At 37.3% G+C, this 21372-nt stretch overlaps 1 protein-coding gene across 3 annotated transcripts in view; it reads left to right on the forward strand.

The window, feature by feature from the left end:
• LRIG3 (leucine rich repeats and immunoglobulin like domains 3) overlaps positions 1 to 21372 on the forward strand; it is a 39169-nt gene that overhangs the window by 15716 nt on the left and 2081 nt on the right. For 2 of the 3 annotated variants that reach the window (XM_064655816.1, XM_064655818.1), the window contains exons 4-18: positions 5055 to 5189; positions 5804 to 5962; positions 7200 to 7343; positions 7660 to 7803; positions 8223 to 8366; positions 9662 to 9742; positions 10409 to 10480; positions 10844 to 10915; positions 13466 to 13629; positions 16326 to 16646; positions 17195 to 17476; positions 17930 to 18382; positions 18585 to 18743; positions 19817 to 19960; positions 20046 to 20321. In XM_064655816.1, the coding sequence (XP_064511886.1) occupies positions 5055 to 5189; positions 5804 to 5962; positions 7200 to 7343; positions 7660 to 7803; positions 8223 to 8366; positions 9662 to 9742; positions 10409 to 10480; positions 10844 to 10915; positions 13466 to 13629; positions 16326 to 16646; positions 17195 to 17476; positions 17930 to 18382; positions 18585 to 18743; positions 19817 to 19960; positions 20046 to 20321 (2750 nt within the window). The remainder of the gene's footprint in view (positions 1 to 5054; positions 5190 to 5803; positions 5963 to 7199; positions 7344 to 7659; positions 7804 to 8222; positions 8367 to 9661; positions 9743 to 10408; positions 10481 to 10843; positions 10916 to 13465; positions 13630 to 16325; positions 16647 to 17194; positions 17477 to 17929; positions 18383 to 18584; positions 18744 to 19816; positions 19961 to 20045; positions 20322 to 21372) is intronic. The other variant, XM_064655817.1, reaches the window with a different exon arrangement.

The raw sequence follows: 21372 nt of genomic DNA on the forward strand, positions 1-21372 counted from the left end.
TTTGTCTTATTTTTGATGATGGAAACATCTCCAATCACAGAGTTGTTTCAGTCTGCATCTTTCTCTTTCCCTTTTCCCAGTTTGTTTGATTTGGGAATCAATAAACCTTTGGTTTCAAGTTTTGGACAGGGTATCAGTAGCCTACAGAGTTCTCAGTTTTCATTTTCTACTTTATACCTGCATACCAAAAAACCCACAAAATATAAAAGCAGAGACTTGCTGACATCTGCATCAAAAGAACAACTAGAGGCAGGGATCATGAAATGAAGGAGACCTTCAAAAGGAAGTACAACCGCTTGCCTCAAGAAGCTTGTGTGTGAAAGATGCATCAGACTTGTAGACCTACCAGTAGAACTGGAAGTGAGCCAGAATTCTGGTTCCATTTCTGACAGCTTTATCTTGGAGAAAAACAGTATCACTTGAAATATTTCTATGTTTAACAGTTGCAAAGATTAAAAAAACCCTAGATTTTCTTAATTCAGTGTGGTTAAGTATCTTAATGGTGAGATAAGCATGTAGTCTCATTAAGTATTCAAGATAACTTCAGTTGGTTAAAACTTGGTGCTAATAACACTGAGGTCGTTGGTTCAATCCCCTGTATGGGTCATTCACTTAAGAGTTGGACTCAATGGTCCTTGTGAGTCCCTTCCAACTCAGAATAACCTGTGATATCAGGGGCTTTTTGATAAGAATAGTGTTCAGCTTGAAACCATAATTTCAGTATTTAAATGATGTAATTGTTAATTACAGTCAGGCTCATTTTAGTAGTCAAGTGAGTAGAAATTGAAGAAAAAAAGAACCTTTTTGCTCTTTATTCTTGTAGTAGTTACTGAGACTCTTCTGGTATATGCTCCTTAAAATTGTCCAGTCTTAGGCTAAAAGCCACAAAGCATATATATTCCAGCACTTTAAATTACAGTCTTGATCTTTCACCTTTAGTACCTTTTTTTTTAATCTTTTTGCTTAAATTTGCTTCTGCTCAGTGTGTTGACATCATTGTTTCTTACAGGAGTTTGGAGTTTGGGAGGGCAGGAGTGGGAGTACGGGAAACAATAGATGATATGCCGAGGCATGTGATGTCAGTGAGTGAGTGGAGGGAAGAATAGATGAAACAACCACAAAAATTTAAAAGGGAGGCTGTGAGCTGTAGTGGCATGTAATGGAGACCACTGAGAACATTCTTGGATGTGGACAGTCAGGTCTGCTTTGCTTGTGCTCTGATAAGGCTGCCTCCAAAGTAGCTCTATTCTGGAAGTCATGCAAATGCAAAATGGTCAAACTAAACATCTGTGAACCCCAGTGTCTTGGATTCAGCACTGCTCAGAAAGATACATCTAACCCTAGCAGAGTGCTTTTTTTCTCTTTACCTAGCCTCTTAGTCTCCAGCAAGAGACTCTACTGTGATTTCGTTTGTTTGAGATTCAGATTCAGTATATCTTGCCTCTCAAAGCTTAGTTGAGGGACAGGAGGTACTGTATTAGTCCAGAATCAGAGAGATGTTAAAACACTTGTTTTACATCTTACAGTTTTGAAGAACAGTCTGCACAAACACAGTTCTCCAAAATTGTCTTTCTAGACAACTTGTTTATTCCAGATTGCTCCACCTCGATGCTTCTACACATTTTCCCTGTCAGGATGATACTACTAAGGTTTTCAAAGCACAGCAGATCAGGATCTATCTGGAAGAAAGAGTTATGCTGAGGTGGAAGTGCAAGAGTGTTATTTTTATTCTGAGATTTCAAATAGAAACAAAAGATAGGACGTGAGGTCCTAATCTGTTCATGAGTTGCGTTTTCCATGTTACAGGATCAGAGTTATAAAGCTTACACAGTATTTCTCTGAGGTAGAAAACATTACATACTGGCAACCTTTATCAAGAGATAGTCATACTATCTCAGATCTTAAAAAAACTGGGGGTTTTTTTTCAGCACTTAAGAACTTTTATGTCTAAAAGGTGCTAACTAGATCCTCAACAAACTGGTTACAGAAGTTTATGTTCTGCTTTGTATTTCCCCAGAGGCAAGGAAAGTACAGTCAATATGTCAGATATGTTGTAGCTGTTGTTTATATAGAGTGAATCTTGAGATCATGATTGATAGGGCTCTTTTATATGTTTTGGCCTTGTGGTGTGGTAAAGTTATGAATACTGAGAGGCAAAGCTAAGGTTTTTCATACCCATAATGAAAAACTGATATTCTGTCTGAGGCTGGTATTCGCACAGGCTTAGGTGAAAGTAATTAAATCAGGCTGTATGCACTCACGGGTCATTGGCTTGTGGGGTTTTTTTGCTCCAAGTCAGGGTATAGGCACTCAAATAGCAAAAGGCATGTTCAAATTCATGCAGATATTTTTGGTGGGTTTATCTGCGTTGCTTGATGCTCCTGCTGCTTTAGCTGTAACAGGAGAAGTTGAAAGGAAGCTGCAGCATGTTGCTGTTCCTTGCACATGAAGAAATAGTTATCAAATTGCTACAGGTCTGCTTCTGGGGGAATTTGATGTGCTGCTTCTCTTGTTGCAGAGGATCTCTGTTTCTCTAATTTCCCTTTAATGTCTGTGAAATGAAGCCAATGGGCTGTGTGCAGCTCCTTTTGTCTGAGCACAGCAATAACAGCATTTCTCTGGGAAGGTTTTGTTTTGGGGTTTCTTCCCCCCAACCTCCTCTCAGTGAATAAACTGTTATGTCATTATGCTGACATACTATTTCTTTCTATCTTGACAATTAGATAGGCTTGTGTTTTCAAACATCTCCTTCTTGACTAACTGTAATGGTGATTTGGCAGTTATGAGGAAGATGATATGTCATTTTTATTCGATTTGCTTAAGTGATGATTATAAAGAAAAATCAAATTAGAGTTGAAGTTTTCCATTTTAACTAAAGTTGGGCCTTAAAGTAGAACTACTTGGATGTCTTCAGTGCTGAATAACCTCCTTCCATGTGTGAATGATCACACTTAAATATTTTTGAAGAGAAGCTGGACGAGGCTATTGGAGCAATAGGGAGTGAACCATTGAGCTATTTTGGAATTGAGTAACTTCTACAAATATGAGTAAGCAGGAAGGTGCAGTGAGGGCTGGTTTGTTTTTGTTTTAAGATGGACTAGGACTTCGATGTGTAGTGCAGTTTCAGTGAACAAAAGAAGTTGCTTTTCTTTCCACAGTATGGCCTTACCATCTCTGATAAAGAAAAATGTTCCCTGAAACAAAGGGTTGTTTTTCGTGTAACCTGGTCTGTGTCAGGTAATTTGCCAGTTATTGTAAGTGCTAATCTGAGGGTTGTGTATGAGTTTTATTCGGTTCCATTAGGTCCAACTAAACTTTGTAATACAGGAGCTATTATCCTGCCAGTTGTGAGGAATTTCTGTTTTATGGAGCAGTGCTGACACAAAGACAGCACTGTGCAAGCCGTCTTATAACTGAACACTTTCACACTGCAATTTAGGAGGCGTGCAGTTCAGGAAATTGCTGGCTTCTGCTGGAGCACACTTTTACTGCAAGGAAAATTTTATTCGTCACTCAAGTAATTGGCAGTTTTAATACCTTGATAGTAATTACCTTATAAACAAACTAATGCATAAAGGCAAGGCTCTGTGACCTGTTATCTAACTCACAGTCTTATTTGACCAGTGGAACTGACACATGGTGGTGGTGTTTGTTGTTTTTTATTAAAGTAATTTGTTTCCATTTGTTATAAATACTTTTAGCTAAGAGTTAAAAAAATGCAGTGTACCTCTGCAGACAGCCTGAGGAATGAAACATGATACAAGCTCAGCATTGGAGGGTCTGCAAGATCACTTACCCATTCCCACATGTGGTCAGAGGGCCCATTAATCTAACTTCTGGTTCAGTTTCTGAGTTAAGAATTTTTTGTCTTGAGCAGCAGTCCCCCCACACCCTTTGAATACGTGAGGGTTGTCCATGCTATCCTAATGTGTGGCTTACTATTTGATCCAGAGCAAGTATTTCCAACAAAGGCAAACATCTCCCAGAATCAACATTCTTGTTGATAGTTTTACTGAAAGTGCTTTTACCTACAATCTCTAGGGGCTGGGGAAGCTCCGAAATTTTGATAGTTCATCATACAAGGTACAGGATATACCACAGCTAAACTGACTTGAACTTCCCAGTGTAACAAGGGTCATTTCAGGTAACGTTTGTTTAATTGGTCATGGTCTGCCTTCACCTATGTACTGTTAGCTCCCCCAAAATAACCCTGTTAACGTTGCTGATATGCATGTATGATTCTGTACCTGCAGCTGAGATGGAAAAACTGGTAGATTGCTGGGTATGAACTGGAAGTATGATCGCTGGAAAAAGTACATGCCAGTGGAAGTGAAAGAAGGGGTGTTCCTTATAGCAGACTAGGATATCCATGTCTTTAAACAGTTGCAGCCTTCTTGTTGTAGAATTGGATGTGATGCTTAGCGGAAGTTTGACCAGACATGAAGTCCGTAACCCCTGTAATGAGCTCTAATAAGTAGAAATCTTGTTCTTTGCCAATTCGCTAGAAAAATCTATAGGATGAAATACTAGGTCTAATTACACAATTATAGAATGTTTTTCAGAAGGGGTGCACTGTCATCCATCTTTTCTGTTCTAGCTCTGCTTTTTTTCTGAAAATTCAACCTTGACTCTCATGCCAAGGGAGTTTTCAAGCAACCCGAAGCTCTATGTCTAGCTCCTATGATATTAATTTGCTTAAAATAGAAAACAACTCTAATTACCAGGTATTTCTGCTGTTCAGAAACAGATGATTATAGGGTTTTGCATCTTGTTTTAAAAGCAATGAATTGTAGTCATTGGATTATATTGCAATTTTTTTGTTGTTTACTGGGATTATATTTTAAGAAATATTAATGAACTCTTAGAGTATTCCAATTTGTGATTTTAGATGGCTAAAAATTAGTGTTATGTATAGAGAACATAGTTTATTAGTTTTATATAATGAGAAATTATTTTCAAGTAGGGGAATTAAGAACTAACTCTTGTCAGGGTTGTGTAGTTAATGTGTTTACTCTGGAAATGACAGACTTTTGCGTACTGCCCTTAAATTTCAGGACCAGTAACAAGATTGCCAATGTTTTGTCTGAACATCTGAAGCCATTTCAGAGTCTAGAAACTTTGGACTTGAGCAACAACAACATATCAGAACTAAAAATGTCATCATTTCCATCATTACAGCTCAAGTATCTGTAAGTGAAACTTAGTATTATTTCATTTTTCTTTCAGGTTACTTTCAAAAAACTTGTTTGAAAACTTAGATTGGCAGCTGTTTGTTAAGGTACTCAAATCTTTTAATTAGACAGACATTAAATATTGCTATTTTCACCTGTTCAGCTTAATATCAGCTGCTATCTAGAATATGTGAGTTGTTACAGTAAGATGTTTTTGTTCATAAAAAAAGCAAAGGCCATTATCCTGAGATGAAACAAATAGATGTATCTTGAGAGAAATAGTTATGTTACAAAATGAATTTAAGTTCCCCATGGCTAGGCTAGTTTGAAGTTACATGAAGTTTGATAGACTTTGTGAATCTTTCTTAGGAATAATGGAATGCCGGAGCTATACTGAATGAGAATAAAGTAATGGTATTGCAACATATTATCTTCCTCTATTATCACACTCCTGCAGACTAGAGCAGGGGTGGTGGTGAAATAGTATTTGACTATAGAATAAGCTGTCAAACTCTAATTAATATGATAAACAAAATTCCATTTATAAATGAGTAAGCACTGCAAGAGCTTTGTGTCTCACTACTTGGTATTAAGAATTTAATAAATAACTGTAATAATTAAATAACTTCTAGGCATTATTTCAACAGATATCTTAACAATAATCGAATAACCTCCATGGAGCCTGGTACCTTTGATAACTTGTCTACCACACTTCAAGTATTGAAACTGAACAGGAACAAAATTTCAGCGATCCCTCAGAAGATGTTTAAACTCTCCCATCTGCAGCACCTGTAAGTGCAAACTACAATTGACTAATTGTTTTCAGGTTTTCCTAAGCACTGGCAGTGCTTGAACTTTAGCCTTTAATTTAACCAGAGGCAGAGTGAGACAGATACAAAAAATATATTACTACAACCCTTTGTAACTGCAGCACTGTAGTGAACAAAACTAGTCTTATGTTGGTGAGATGTGAGTAGTCTTTGTGTTTAAAATTGTTTGCCTATTAAAAGAAAAGAAACCCAAAAGGCTGGAGAAGGGGTAATAGCGATATTCCTGTAAAAAAGCCTGGGGAAAATAGTAAGTGAAGTAAACTTTTATAGTTCACTGCAGCAGTCATTTACTTTTGTTCTTTCATGGTGAAATGAAGGAAATTCACTTGCTTTCAGAAGGTATGACTATAAGCAATATGCTTGAGTAAATAGACCTTCAGCTTCATTGATACAACGCTGTCTATAAATGTTTTATCAAATAAGTAGTGAAGTTATTTAATAAAGTTACTTAATATGAAAGAGACTGGGGAATTTTTTTTAAATAAAAACTTAAAAAGTGTCCAGGAAATGGACAAGAGGATGGGCTACACTTTGCAAATACTGGATAATTAATTCCTATATCAGATAGTCAAGAGTTAAAAATTACAAATTCTCTTAGGTTAACCTTGAAAGTGCAAGGTCATAAGAACACTGCAAAGGCTGTGTGTAGTGGCAGAAGAGTGAGTGCCAAGACCGTTTGAGAAAGAGGGAAGGTGTTTTTGTGTAACTAGTTGTGGAGAAGGAGGGAGAAATGTATAATGAATGCTTGGCTCTGGATTAAGAAAGAGAGGGGTCACCGGTGACATTAATTTTTACCTAGTTATCTCAACTAAATTGTTAAGTTTTTCTTTCTGACGGATTATTGGTTGCAATTACAAGCTAACCTTAACAGCTCTACTGCGGGATAAACACCAGGAACTTGCTTTCACTTTTAAATTTGTGAACAGGCTTAACCATGACATTCTAGGTCTACAGGGATTCTTGAAGTCTGAAAATCAAGGAACTACCAAGTACTTGTCCTCCGTATCAAAAAGGCAGAACAGTATTGGCATGGTTAAACATAATGGATTACAATAAAATTTTTGATTTTTATTACTTCTTGTCTGTGTTTTATGTGCAAGAAAAGCATTTAAATAAGGTTGTTTTCCAGAGAGGGAAGAAAGGTTCTTGGCTTGCAGGTAAAATTACTGTGCTGTAACTGTAAATTTTATTGATGCAGGGAGCTGAATCGCAACAAAATTAAAAAAATAGATGGGCTTACTTTCCAAGGACTTCCAGCTTTGAAATCATTAAAGCTGCAGAGAAATGGAGTTGCGAGGCTCATGGATGGTGCTTTCTGGGGATTGACCAACATGGAAGTCTTGTAAGTATCAAACTTCTGCTGGGAGGTTCTGCTGATAACATATTAAGTAGAATTACACAAAATTAATAGAATTTCCTGGTAAAATTTAGAGATGTCTTTGAATTAAATTGTTCTGGTGTGGTTTGAAAAACAGCAATCAGTCAGTAGTCAGTGTGTAGGGCAGCACATTCTGAATGCATGTATACAATTTTAGATGTAAATAGAGGCTGCAGCTATCTAGCCAGTGTCATGAAGTCAGATGTGGACCTGTGGCAAAGCATGCCCGCTGCTGAGTTTCTGAACCTTATGTCTTTTGTCTGTTTGTGTGTGTTTGTAGGCAGCTGGACCATAACAACTTAACAGAGGTAACCAAAGGCTGGCTTTACGGCTTGCTGATGCTGCAGCAACTCCATCTCAGTCAAAATGCCATCAGCAGGATCAGTCCTGATGCCTGGGAATTTTGCCAAAAACTCAGTGAGCTGTGAGTAACTTTATTCTATTCCAGTTTTGAAAGCTGGGTACATGTCAAAACATGAGCTTCTTACTACTGATCTGTGAATTTTTCATAACAGAGTTTCCAAGGTGACAACAACTTTTCTGTATGAGAGAGTTATATTTTGTTGAAAGAAGTTGTAGTCAACTGTGACTGCTTTATTTCATTGTGGGAGTTGTACGAAAGCTGTAACAGTCACTTTCAAATGAAAGAAGTTCATTCTGCAGTAATTTGTGAATTGTTTGAAACAATGCACGAGTGGTGTGGTCAAAAATGGTGTAGTAGTTTTGTGCTAACTGTAAGAGGAAAAGATGTGCTTCTCCCAAAAATTCACCTGGGTTGATCTGAGTTAAATAAGCACTGCAGTTGAACATTAAAATGCTTTTTTTCCCCCCTTAAATTTGCAGAGATTTGACATTCAATCAATTAGCACGGTTAGATGATTCAAGCTTCATTGGTTTAAGTGTGCTGGTTGGACTATACATTGGAAACAACAAAGTAAATTACATTGCTGATTGTGCCTTCAGGGGACTTTCCAGTCTACAGATTTTGTAAGTTGACAAACTCAATTTGTAAGGTTAAAAACCTTAAGAAAAACCCTCAACATTTATAGTTAGTTCTTTTCCTTGTGAAATATACAGGAACCTTTTGTTACCTTCCCCTTATCAGCGTATGTTTCTCTTACAGTAGGATTTATTTTCAGAATAGTTGGGAAAGGGAGGAGTTCGTCTTTTGTTAAGGCTGTGCACAATGGATTGTGGTAATTATTATATGAATTTTCAGTAGCATTATTATGGGAAAGACCTGTCTCCATTTGAAGGCAGTGAGCAGCACTGCTACCCACAGCTTTAAGGATCTGAATCATAGTTGTGTCTTAAATAAATCAACATTTTCCCTCATAGTATAAATAAGAAGACAAAAACTGTGTATTACTATGGATGCTGATGCTTATCTTGACTGGACAATTGCTCTAAGCATTTGAGCATGTTTTGAAATAGCATTTCTTAAAGGAAGGGGAAGAACAAAGTTAACTAATCTAAATATATTCTACTTTGTTAAAATTGTCCCATTGCGTACAATTGACCCATCTGTTGGCCAGATGAGCAAAATGATTGCCTTTCCCTCTAGGTTTTTAAAAGGATGCTAACACTTTACTTCCAGGGGTTTGCTGACATACTGATACTTTGGGGGTCTAGCACAGATGCATTTCAAAGGGATGTATGCTATGTTTTTTTAAGAATACAGGGAGTTGTAGATCATAAAGAGAGGAAGTCAGAATTTTGAGTTGTCTAGGAATTGTTAGGCTTTTCCTCCCAGATTTTTCTTTCTCCTCTAGTCCTACCCTATTGATTCTTTGCTGACACACCACTCTGTACACAAATCTCTAATCTCTTTATCCTGAATGTTGTGGATGTTTTGGGATGTAGAAATGATTCTCTGGGTGTTCTCTGGGTGTTAATACTATGAACTTAAAAAGACATGAATGTGTTTTGGGCATGATCCCTTCCCTTCCTGTGATGCTCCTTCTCTTATAATAGGCCTGTATCTGAATAGCCTTGGAGGGGAATGTGAGTTTGTTTGCTAATGATTCTGAAAACTTTTGAGTTTGTGATCTTTTTAACTATCAGTCGGAAAAGTACTAAGAATCAGTCTCTCAGTAAAAATTGAAATAGTTAGTCAGGAAAAGTTTCTCTTAAAAAACACAAAAAATGACTAAACAAAAAAACAGCCAACCAGAAAGCTATTTTAGAATTTTTTTTTTTAATAAAATGTGCTGTCAAAGAATTATATACCTTGTTCTTTTTAATAGCTTTTGTGGTTTGATTTCCCCATCCCTCTTAAACAGGGATCTGAAAAACAATGAAATATCCTGGACTATTGAAGATATGAATGGTGCTTTCTCTGGCCTAGATAAACTTAGGAAACTGTGAGTATTGCTGCGATATTTGTATATCATCATTACTTAAAAAAATTAGCTTAGCTTGTGTGTGTTTCAGGGTACAAGCCCAACACTTAATGATGTTATGTTTTCCATAGCTGAGATGATTTTTTTCCTCCTTTACCATTTTATTCTATATAAGATATTCCTTTTCTATAAAAGAAACTTCAGATTTTTCAAGTCAAACTAATCTGAAATATTTTAATTATTATTACTACTTCTGGAAATATTTATCAAAGAATGAGGCTTTCCCATAATGCAAAATAATAAACATATCCTATGACAAAGGCATAATGACAGAGATAGTATTTGATAAAGTAATGCAGCATCCAATGGAAGTGGCTTCATTTCATTGAGATTTTCAAATGCAGATCTATGAAATAAAAAGATGTTTATATGTATATATTTAGAATAATGCATGTCACTTAACTGTACACCTTAAATGTCTACTAAAATTATGGTAAAATCTAGATATTTATTCAAGGTAAATAAATTAATATCTTTTAGATTTGAGAGATTTTGCTGCATTGGAGATGGCTTAATAGTGAATATTAGTCACAGTTTGGAAACAAATGCCAAACCCACAATTATTCAGCTCAAAAATAATCTTGATTTAATTTCATCTTCTTTGCATTATGTGCTTAAATTTTTTAGGATGCTCCAAGGAAACAGGATTAGATCCATTACAAAGAAAGCATTTTCTGGTTTGGATGCACTTGAACACTTGTAAGTAGTAGAAATTGACATTTAACCCAAAATTGGAAAAAAATAATTTTGATACTAATTGAAATAAAAATGGGACTAATAAGCTTTACTTGTGACTTTGGATGAAATACAATTACCATGGTTGCTACTGTGATCTTGAGAAGGTTCTTCAGTTTTGGAGTTATGCTGAGTATTTTGGAATTAATGCAAAAAGTGTTGTATATTAAGCGTGCTATAAAACTCCTTAACTGTGTCTCGTTCACTTTAGAGCCTGAGGATCCTTTGTATATCACTAGAATAGCAATCTATTCCTTGAGTCTTAAATATATTCAGTTTAATAAATTACTGCTTTCCTCTAATGTTATTTTTCTTTTGTTTTCCTAGAGATCTAAGTAACAATGCAATTATGTCAGTTCAAGGAAATGCATTTTCACAAATGAAGAAACTCAAAGAATTGTAAGTTTCTATCAAAAGGCATCACCTCTATTAAATATATGTATATATATATATATAAAAAAAAGCCTTGTAAGATGTCACCTAATGCAGTGATAAAGTTGTGCTGTAGTCTATCTGAAGTCACATTAAAAGTTTGTCAGTGTTTTGGGTTCTTTTATTTTTTATATGAGGGGTGTATTTAAGTGAGAGAGTGTGGGATAGGAGGCATTTGTTTTCTGCTACATTTGGTGTCTGTAAAAAGTCCTTATTTTAAATTGACTGATCTCTGGTGGGTTTTAAATAAGGAAGACTTTGATGTAATATGCTATAAGATCAGCAGTGCTATCATTGAGCTAAAGCTTACTGGACCAGTGAAATACAGTGCTGCAATTCTTTTGTAAAGACCTGGTTGTCAGTGCTTGTAATTGGGTCCTTCTGTCCTATGGTAGCAAAGGGACAGATCTTCAGAGAAGTTGTGAAGCGGTCACTGGGAAAAATGTATTCTTCTAGTGAGGATTTTCTTTTTGTCCTCTTACCATTTTTTTCTATTGATCGATATGAAACAACATTGTCACTGCTCCCTGTGTTTTAAGTGCAGCTAATTCTTCCTCTTGCATATATATCTTGTGTCTCCTCTATTATTATCAGCATTCTCTAGTCAAACCTGTTGCCTTGAACTGTTCTGTAGATAATCTGTCAGCAAACTAAAGAATAACAAAAAGATGCTGCTCTCATGAGTAGAAACTGCTTGAAGCTCGTCTGGAGCTTTTCATTTGTGTTCTCCAGACTCCTATCGAGTATAATTGGGAGCTGGCTCTCTGTTCATCTTACAGAATTACTCCATGTTGAGTGCCATAGAGAAAGTAGCAAGGAACCTTGCATATTCATAGACTCAGAGAACAGCCCAGGTTGGAAGATACCTAAAAGGGTCATCTGGTCCTACCTTTCCTTGAAAAGGGCGGCTAGATGAGGTTATCTAGAACCATGTCCAGTTGTGTCTTGAAAGCCTCCAGTCCTGGGCACTCCACCATGTCACATGTTGTTCCAGTGTATCGTTGTTCACACTGTAAAATATTTTTTTTCTTGTATCTAGACAATATTTGGTTCATTTGAAATTCAGTTGAATGTTACCCATATTGTGCTGTAGCTGCTCTAGAAAACAGAAGCCATGGTTCTACCCATAGCCAGGGGTTTTCTGCCTTTCCTCTTCCTTGAGTTGGACCTGGTCGTATTGCTTGATTAGTTTGCTGAACTCACTCAGCCAGCTTCAAGGCAGTTGCTAGTTTGGCACAGGAGAACTGGGAGCACAGTGCTGACAGTTAGGAATTGATACAGATGATTTGAAGAGTGATCAAATGTGATGGAAAGACAGGCTAACACTGCTCCAGGAGGTGTAAGATGCTGTAAGATACTAGACTGTAAACAACTTCAATGAAATAACTATTGAAGAGTTGTCGGTGTTGTTTTTCCTGTACTTCTCTTGAAACACCTGGTAGACATATTATGTCTGAGGAAGATACAGACAGATGGTAGAAAGTAGTTTCCCACAAGTGAGATTATTTAGTATAACTTCATATCTGATAGTTTTATTCTGAGGCCCTAGAGGAAAATAATATGACAGATACCTACCTACTTCATCAGGATAGCAAAAACATTGTGGTTTGTCTGCTCATAAAAATAACAAGAATTATTCTAAAACTTAAGTGAAAGATAACCTGTTTCATCTCAATGTAAACTGGTGAGCTGGCATCCCTAGGTTTTTATGCAGTGCTAATGTGAAAAAGAGCACAGAGACACTCTTCTTTTTCTTCAAGAAAAAAAAAAATCAAGAATTACTATGTCTTCATTTATCTTTGAAGCTGTATATCTCCCTGGATCCATAAATTATTTTTGCTTTTCTTTCAAGAACAGGTGAGATTTGAAGAGAGATATTTTACTACTGAATGTGGTTTTTTAATATGTTTTTTTAAGGGTGATTTTGAGTTTTCAGCCAAAAACGAGAACTCTTCCTGCTTGAACTCCTGATTCTAGATGCTTACCAGAATATTTCTTTGCTTTTTTATTTTTTCACTGTGTGAGTGTAGATATTCCCACAGGTTAGGTGAGTTCTGCACAAGTTATTTCAACAAGTTACTATTCTCTGTCTCCCCACTCCCCTTTTTAAATATCTTCGCCAAGATAAATTCTGACTGAAAGGGAAATGAGAGAATGAAGCTGTCTCAGATGTTGACTTCCAGAGTGCCTGCCTTCTGCACTGTTCTCCTGCATGCCCATTCCAGGTGTCCTACTACTGACTGTACTTTTGTACCTGATACAGCACAAATATGCCTGTTTGCCTGTACTCATATTTGTAGCAGAAGCTGGGAGTTCAGGATAACGTGTCTGTTTTGTAGAATGTAGGAGTCATGACAATAGTGTCACTACACTTGAGCTGAACAATATCACTGTCTTTTCTCTTGTGATACATGTGTTTAGCCTCAAAATTTATTTTGTTACTAATGTGTGCTCATATAGATGTGTAATACAAATAGAAAAAACAAACCGACTTTGAGTGTAACTGCTTTCTCTCAGGCACTTCAACACATCAAGTCTCTTGTGTGACTGCCAGTTAAAATGGCTACCACAGTGGATGTCAGAGAACAGCTTCCAGAGCTTTGTAAATGCCAGTTGTGCCCATCCTCAGCTGCTAAAAGGGAGAAGTATTTTTGCTGTCAGCCTGGACGGGTTTGTCTGTGGTAAGTATAGCCTCTATTTCTCATTCCATAGAAAAATTTTGCTGTATGCTTAGTTTTTGTTGTAGTTTCTTCGATATGTTTTGATTTCTATAATAAAATGGAGAGGATTTGATATTTATGAACTTTTTTTCTGTTCCCAAACTGTGATGTAGATGCTCAAAACTTGTAGCTTTGTACAAGTTGGGGAGTGACAGTCTTTTGGCTTTTATTTTATGTACAGCTTGCTTACATAGTACGTAGCATAATGTACAAGGGAAAGCTCAATAGTTCGTGGTGGTATATGTGTATGCCTCCATTTACACTGTTGATATTTTGTATTTCAGTTTACCAGATAGTAAATGTTAGTAAAATATTTTTACTTGAGAATTTGAGGTGATAGTATCTGCCTTAAAAATGAAAGTTTTCTGTGTGTGTTTAGTAGCATTCATTATTCACCTGTATGTTGTGTTCTCTATTTAAAGCAAAGTGAAGCTAAGCATTCAGAGTAAAGATGTGTGTTTAGGTACTCTGATACATAAAGTGGGAACTGCAAAAATATTAGGAAATTAAAAGCTAACTGGATTTCATGTATTTTTGTTGAATACATTTTTTTTTTTACTAAAAAGGATTCAAACTTTGTATTCTTCGTAGACAAAACAGTAACTATCTTCTCAATAATTTTCCTCTCATAACAAATATAACTACTTAATTTTTACTGTTGCTGCTCATATCCTTTTTTCAGTGGGAAAGCAGGTACGGAGTATAAAATAGTATACAAAAATGTTGTTTTCTCTCTTTCTATTAGCAGTCAAATATTTAATAAATAATGAGTAGGTGCTGGCTACTGCTGAAAAGGAGAAGTTGACAGTGCAGAAAATTACAGATTACTTGGTGGTTAAAGGAGTATATATGAAATATACATCCTTATTTATGAGAAACTCATTTTGTCACAAAATTAAATTGGAAATTTAAATATATAACTTTTATTTGTTAAACCAGGGGCTTTAACAAATTGTGACCTTTCTTTTAGCTGCTGAATGCCATTTTTAATTAACTCATTTCAAACCCTTTAAGATGTATTAGCAAAAGGGAATGTACTAATAGTTGTTATATTTAATACTTAACGTAATTGTCATGCAGAAGTAACTAAAATCTTAATACAATCAAATAAGTGATTCACTTAAATCTTTAAAGTGTGCCATCACTAGACATTTGGGTGTACACACCTTGCCTTACGAGTTTACGACTGCTTTTGCTTTTATAGAATTTTTAAGAGAAGTGTATTGACTCCTGTGTGAAATTAAAATGTGGGTATAAATGTGTGTCTCTGTGATACATTCATCCAAATACACATTCAAATAGTTCTTTTCTGACAAAACACAGTGCCTGTATTATCCTGGTGTGTTCTTCTGTATTCTGTACTGTATGCTTATTTGAGTGACCTTTTTATCCCCCCCCTTCCTGTCAAATAATTAAGATTGAAATATATTCTCCTGTCCTCTCACAAGGCTAATTTAAGTATTTACAGTGCTTTACTTTAGTTATCTCTGTGCAAAGTCAGTGAAAGTATCAACTTAATTTTCAAATTGTATAGTTTGTCATGGAGGACTTAAGGCATGGGTATGAGGCATGAAAAACAAATGGCCTTGGAGATTCTTAAGGTCCTTGCTTAGAGTCCCAGATTCACGTTGCCCTGTCACTGGAGCACAGCTTCAGACCCGCGTGTCTTTTGCAGGCAGCTCAAGGCTAGGCTATCTGCACATCTTATTTTCTTTTGTAACACACAGCGTGAAAGTTCTTTTAAGAAATAACACTTTGACCTCGATACGTGATTCCCAAACAAATGAGATGTAAGGAGACAAGGGGCTAGATAAAAATGGACTCCTGTGCAGGGAGGAGTATTTGGGGCACAGGCCTTTTCCTGCATTTCCTGTGAAGTTTTTCAGGAGATTGGAGACATCTTGAAAATTGAGAATATGCTAAGGCTTTTGCTTTTGGGAGACCAGGCATCTAATTGCCCACTCCTTTTATACATGCAGTGTACATAGAATCGAATAAATAATTCAGAAGGCAATAAATTCTGTAAACTCACAGCATGTCACTTTGAAGGTAACTTTTCAATGGTAAAGAGACCTCCAGAAATTAATGTCTTGAAGTTCTTGTGTGCTGTCCTGCTTAAAGGATCTTTATCCTTTTTGGACCAAACAGCCACAGATCACTGAAACACTGGCTTTTGTACACGATTTTTTGTTTATGGGTTTGGGTAAAACCCTTGACTATAACTTACAGTTTCTGACGGCAGAAGAACTGTGCTTTCAATAAAGAAAAACCCACAGCAGCCTCAGGTGTTGTAAATATGAAGGGTAGGCTTCTTGACTGATGTTCGGAATAGTTCTTATGGATGTCAGGGAGCAGTTCTTCCATCTTTAGGGCTGCTATTAAACAAACTATACACGTAATCTGATTTTAAATGTGCTTTTTTTTCAACAAGAGATGACTTGGCACAATAAACTCATAAAATATGGCATCTTTAATGCGCTAAGGCTAGTGAAGTTTAAAACTAAAGCATTGTGTATCCATTTTATAAACAGTTATCTGACTCCTCTCTCAAACCTATAAAACAAGGCTTACAAACTCTTTCCGAAAAGAGTCCTCAGGCCTCACCTTTATTTTTTTTTTTCTCTTGCCCTGTGTTACTTTTTCTCCCTTCTGTGCAGATGATTGTCCTAAACCACAGATCACCGTACAGCCAGAAACCCAGTCAGCAATCAAAGGCTCCAATTTGAGTTTTGTATGTTCGGCAGCCAGCAGCAGTGATTCCCCAATGACTTTTGCATGGAAAAAAGACAATGAATTACTGCAAGATGCTGAAATGGAGAATTATGCACACCTCCGGGCACAGGGCGGTGAAGTGATGGAGTACACTACCATTCTTCGACTGCGCAATGTTGAGTTCAGTAATGAAGGGAAATACCAGTGTGTTATTTCAAATCACTTTGGTTCATCTTACTCTGTGAAAGCCAAACTTACAGTAAACAGTAAGTATGTTACTTTTTGCTTGTGGCCTTAAAAGTAGAATGATTTTAATCAAGATATGTAAACACAGTTTTTCCATTCTCATCATCTGCATCTTTTAAGAGATCCCTTAATATGCTGAGATCATTTCTTAAAATACATCTACTTCTAAGATCAGACCATTCAGCTTTACATCTGGTCCCATTGTGTTGAAGCATAGTATAGGAAAAAACAAGTAACAAGATTCATAGTAAATCTTATAGATAGACAAAATCTATCTTACAAGATGGAAAAAACATTAATCCTGTCTTCACAGGAGGTAAGTGTATGCTTTGTTTCAAGGTGCTGTGGAAAAGTCATGTAGGAGGCTGTTTGCAGAAATGAAATTTGGATCTAGGGGGTCTCACATACTTCACAGTTCCCTCCGTTTCTCTCTGCTGGATACTGATAAATTTAGGTTGTGTGCTTCTCTGGCATTTTTAGGCCAACAAAGGGTGTTAAGAAAATGTTGTGCAAAAAAAGAAAACGTATGTTTCATGTATTCATTTTGGCATCACTAACTTTTCTTTAGTGCTGCCTTCATTTACAAAGATCCCCATGGACTTAACCATTCGAGCTGGAGCAATGGCACGTTTGGAATGTGCTGCAATTGGGCATCCTGTCCCACAGATTGCTTGGCAGAAAGATGGTGGAACAGATTTTCCTGCAGCGCGCAAGAGGCGCATGCATGTCATGCCTGAAGATGACGTATTCTTTATTGTTGATGTAAAGATTGAGGACACAGGTGTTTATAGCTGTACAGCTCAAAACACTGCTGGAAGCATTTCAGCTAATGCAACATTAACAGTACTAGGTAAGATATTGGCAATCCTTAATAGCGTAATCACTATTGTGATGCAAAATAATAAAAGTTAGTTATGTTTCTCAGCGTCTTCACAGCTCATATGCTGGGGGGGAGTAGGGCAAAGGGGCTTCTATTTGCATTCAGAGACAGTAGATTTTGTTTAACTTTTGATTTTGTTACATTTTGTTAACCATTTTTATTCTAGTTCTCTGCAGCCTTAAGCGTGTATGATTTGGCCTTTTTGCCTTCTGAGGTAATCAAGCATTTAGGTCTGATCAGTTGACAAGTAAATTGTAGGCTCTAAAGTCAGAGTCCTTGAGTTTTTTCTGAGAATCAGAGTAAGCTTCATTAGGCCTTACTGATGCATTTAATTTAGCTTTTCCTCTTGAGCTCTGAAGGAAAGGGACATGTTCTCATTTTTGCAAGGTCATTTAGGATATAAGACTTGTGCTTTCTTTTCAGAAACACCATCATTTTTGCGGCCTTTGATGGATCGAACTGTAACAAAAGGGGAAACTGCAGTCTTGCAGTGTATTGCTGGTGGTAGTCCTCCACCCCGACTGAACTGGACTAAGGATGACAGCCCTCTCGTGGTAACAGAAAGACATTTCTTTGCTGCAGGCAATCAGTTACTAATTATTGTGGATACAGATGTAGAAGATGCTGGAAAATACACCTGTGAAATGTCTAATACACTTGGGACAGAACGCGGCAACATCCGTCTTAATGTAATTCCTACTCCCACTTGTGATTCTCCTCAAAATGTTGCCCCATCACTTGATGATGATGGATGGGCCACAGTTGGCATTGTGATCATAGCTGTGGTTTGCTGTGTGGTGGGCACTTCCTTGGTGTGGGTAATCATCATCTACCACACAAGAAGGAGGAATGAAGATTGCAGCATCACAAATACAGGTGTGTAAACTGAAGGTTTGCCTTGGAAAGGAAAAAAAATGTTTGTGGTTGCTTTGCAGAGACTTTATTGTAGGAACATTTGAGTGCTTTGACTCAGAGGAGTGAATTACTTGTTACTTTCAGTGCTTTGCTGACAAATTTATAAGTACTTCTAAAACTGAAGTATGCTGATGGCTTTTGTATGTGTTTTGCATCCCCACAGATGAAACAAATTTGCCTGCTGACATTCCCAGTTACCTGTCATCCCAGGGGACACTAGCTGAAAGGCAGGATGGATATGGCTCATCTGAAAATGGCAGTCATCATCAGTTCCTCACTTCTTCTGTGGGAGGGTATTTCTTGCAGCAGAGAGACAGTAATGGTAGGTATAAAATGCTAAGCAGATTTTCTATGTTGCTTGAGTAGCTGTAGTTTTGCTGTTGTCTTTCTGACTAATAGAAATAACACTAAAGAAGCGTCTTTACTGAAGTTTGAGGATGTGAAATTTATTGCTTAATATTGCTTCAAAAAGATAATAACAGGAACTCGGATCTTTTCATCCAAATAAGGTTATGGCTTTTATTAAATTATGAAGTTTTTCTCTAATCTCAAGGGTAAATTTAAACTGATGATCACATTTCCAAAAGAAGTGTCCAAAGCAACAGCTTGTCTTCAGCTCTTACTGCTTGAAAAGGATCCTTTAATGGAATGTGGGCATACGTGATAATACCAGTGTAACTTTAGTTTAACTCTTTAAACTTGCCAGTTAGAAAAGTCATTAGGGTCAGAGTCAAGAGATTTAAAGTGACTGCAAGTTACCTTATGCTGCAGTACTTGGTATTTATACATCTGGCAGCTGAAAATCTAGTGTAACATACCTGCATTAGGGAGGAAAAGGCACTTTGCTGGGAAGAGGTAGGGATTGAGATACAATCGGGAGTTGGAACAGGTGGCAATGAAGTGGTGGTGAGATAGTGCTACAATTGTAGGGTAGTGAGAGGAGCAGCCTCTTTGTGGGTCAAGAACCACAGACCATGTCCACACCTTCAGGAGCATTTTAACTGAAAATCTCTATAGCTGTTCAAGCAGCCAGTGACTCCTTCAGATTCTTCCACCCAGGACTTTTGTGTTGACAGTCTGGGCTCCAAAAGGTGTCTTTGAGACAGAGCATAACCTGGCTTCCAGTGCTTTAGAAGTCGTCCCTGGCTTTGATGCCTGTGATGGGTTTTGTTTTGTTATTTAGGGGTTGTATCGTGAAGCAAGTGTGACACATTCTCTGTTAAGCTAATTAATTGAACACTTGCTGAATTAGAATTCTCATCAAAAGGTTAGGTTGAACCTAATCAAGCTCTAAAATACACTATGAAATGCAGTTGAACACACGGAGTTCTTAAGAAACTGTAAGCCGAAGATTCAGAAAAGATTTTATACTGACATGTCAATTTTATTTTTAAGGCATTTGCCATCTAGATAACAGCAGTGAAACAGACTTGGAGGGTGTTGCAGATCCATTCCTATGCCACTATCTGGGGACTTCAGGGACTTTGTATTTAAAAGGAAACACATATAGTTCTGATGCATTTGAAGCATACAATGCAGGTAAGTTGGCGGGGGGAAGTTTTAGTCCTAATTCAATCTTGTGTTATGATGAATCTGTATGAAAACAATTTTTCATTTTCTTTAGGTTGCAGCCCTGACCAAAGAACAGCATGCTTGGATCCTTATGAGTCTGGATATTTAAGGAAAAAGGAATGCTATCAATACTTGCCTCCACTGGATGATCCCTTTGACCAGTGTGTTGGCATTATTGGGATGCAGGCTGCAAGTAGCAGATTGATTAATTCTATTTATACTCAAAATGAAGGAACTGGATTAAAAAGCAAAAGTCTGAACTTGGACACATTTGATTTAAACAGAAGTTTGGAACCCTCATCTGTTATGAGTAACAGCACTTTCATGGGTATGTTCTAGCTGTTGTTTTTTATTCAGGCTTGCTGTCTTGCTTCCTCCTTACAACACTAAGCAAAACTGATTTCTCAGTTTTTTCTTTCCCAAATGTTTTAAGCTGAGGAACAGAGGAGTGGTTATAGTAAAACTGTGTGATGAGAATATTTAGGTTACTGGGATGTTTTAATAGCTCACACTTACATGAAAGTCTCATCAGTGATGTGATTCTTATCTTCTGTCTTAATATAGATGGCAAATTTCCGTAAATGTTAGGATACATAACAGGCAAAAGGTAGGTAACTGCAAGGTCTCAGGAGGGCTCAGGGCAGGTGGGGAGACTTGAACTTGTATGAGTATGTATCATGTAACATAGGAAGCCAGAACTATTTACCCTTAAAAGTAAGGCACTATGTAAAAATGCTCTCTCTACCCCCCTTTGTCCTTTTCTCATGGTTTGTATGACAAAAAGAGTTCCCAAAGTTTAGTTCAGGGTTTACAATTTTAATCCAGATTGCAGGAAGAGATGGGGGGAAGGAGAAAAGCTTTACCTTTGAAGCTTCTTAAGTTTTGGATATTGGTTATTTTAAAATGCATATAAAACCACATACTGCTCTCATCCTTGTGATGTCTTTACACCAAGCACAGCCCTGGTACCGTGGATTGTTTCCCGGCTGGTGTGTCAGCATTGGCTGATCAAGGCCTGGGTCTGATGGCTCTGCAAGGGGACCTGGGGGAATGCGCATCACTGGGCTCTTTGTTCTCAGGGGGTGGGGAGGGAGGCACAACCTCTGAAGTTTTCCCCCTTCGAAAGCCAGATGTTTGAACTATAAAATGTTGCAGATGCCAGGACATCTGGCAGAGGCCCTGCGACTACACGTGGCCAGCCCCCTGGCTGCCTGCCACTATTACTGTGGTGGGACTGTGTGGATAGGGCTCCTGCAGGAAGTAGTTCAGCTGTACATTTGTATACCCTGGAGTTAATGCCATATCAAGGGCACAGAGTCCTCTTTTTGCCCTAAAAATCTATACAGAACTACTCTTTTCATCAGTTCTCTTAGGCTACT

This window comes from Pseudopipra pipra, chromosome 5, assembly GCF_036250125.1.
Source record: "Pseudopipra pipra isolate bDixPip1 chromosome 5, bDixPip1.hap1, whole genome shotgun sequence".
Taxonomy (NCBI): Eukaryota; Metazoa; Chordata; class Aves; order Passeriformes; family Pipridae; genus Pseudopipra; species Pseudopipra pipra.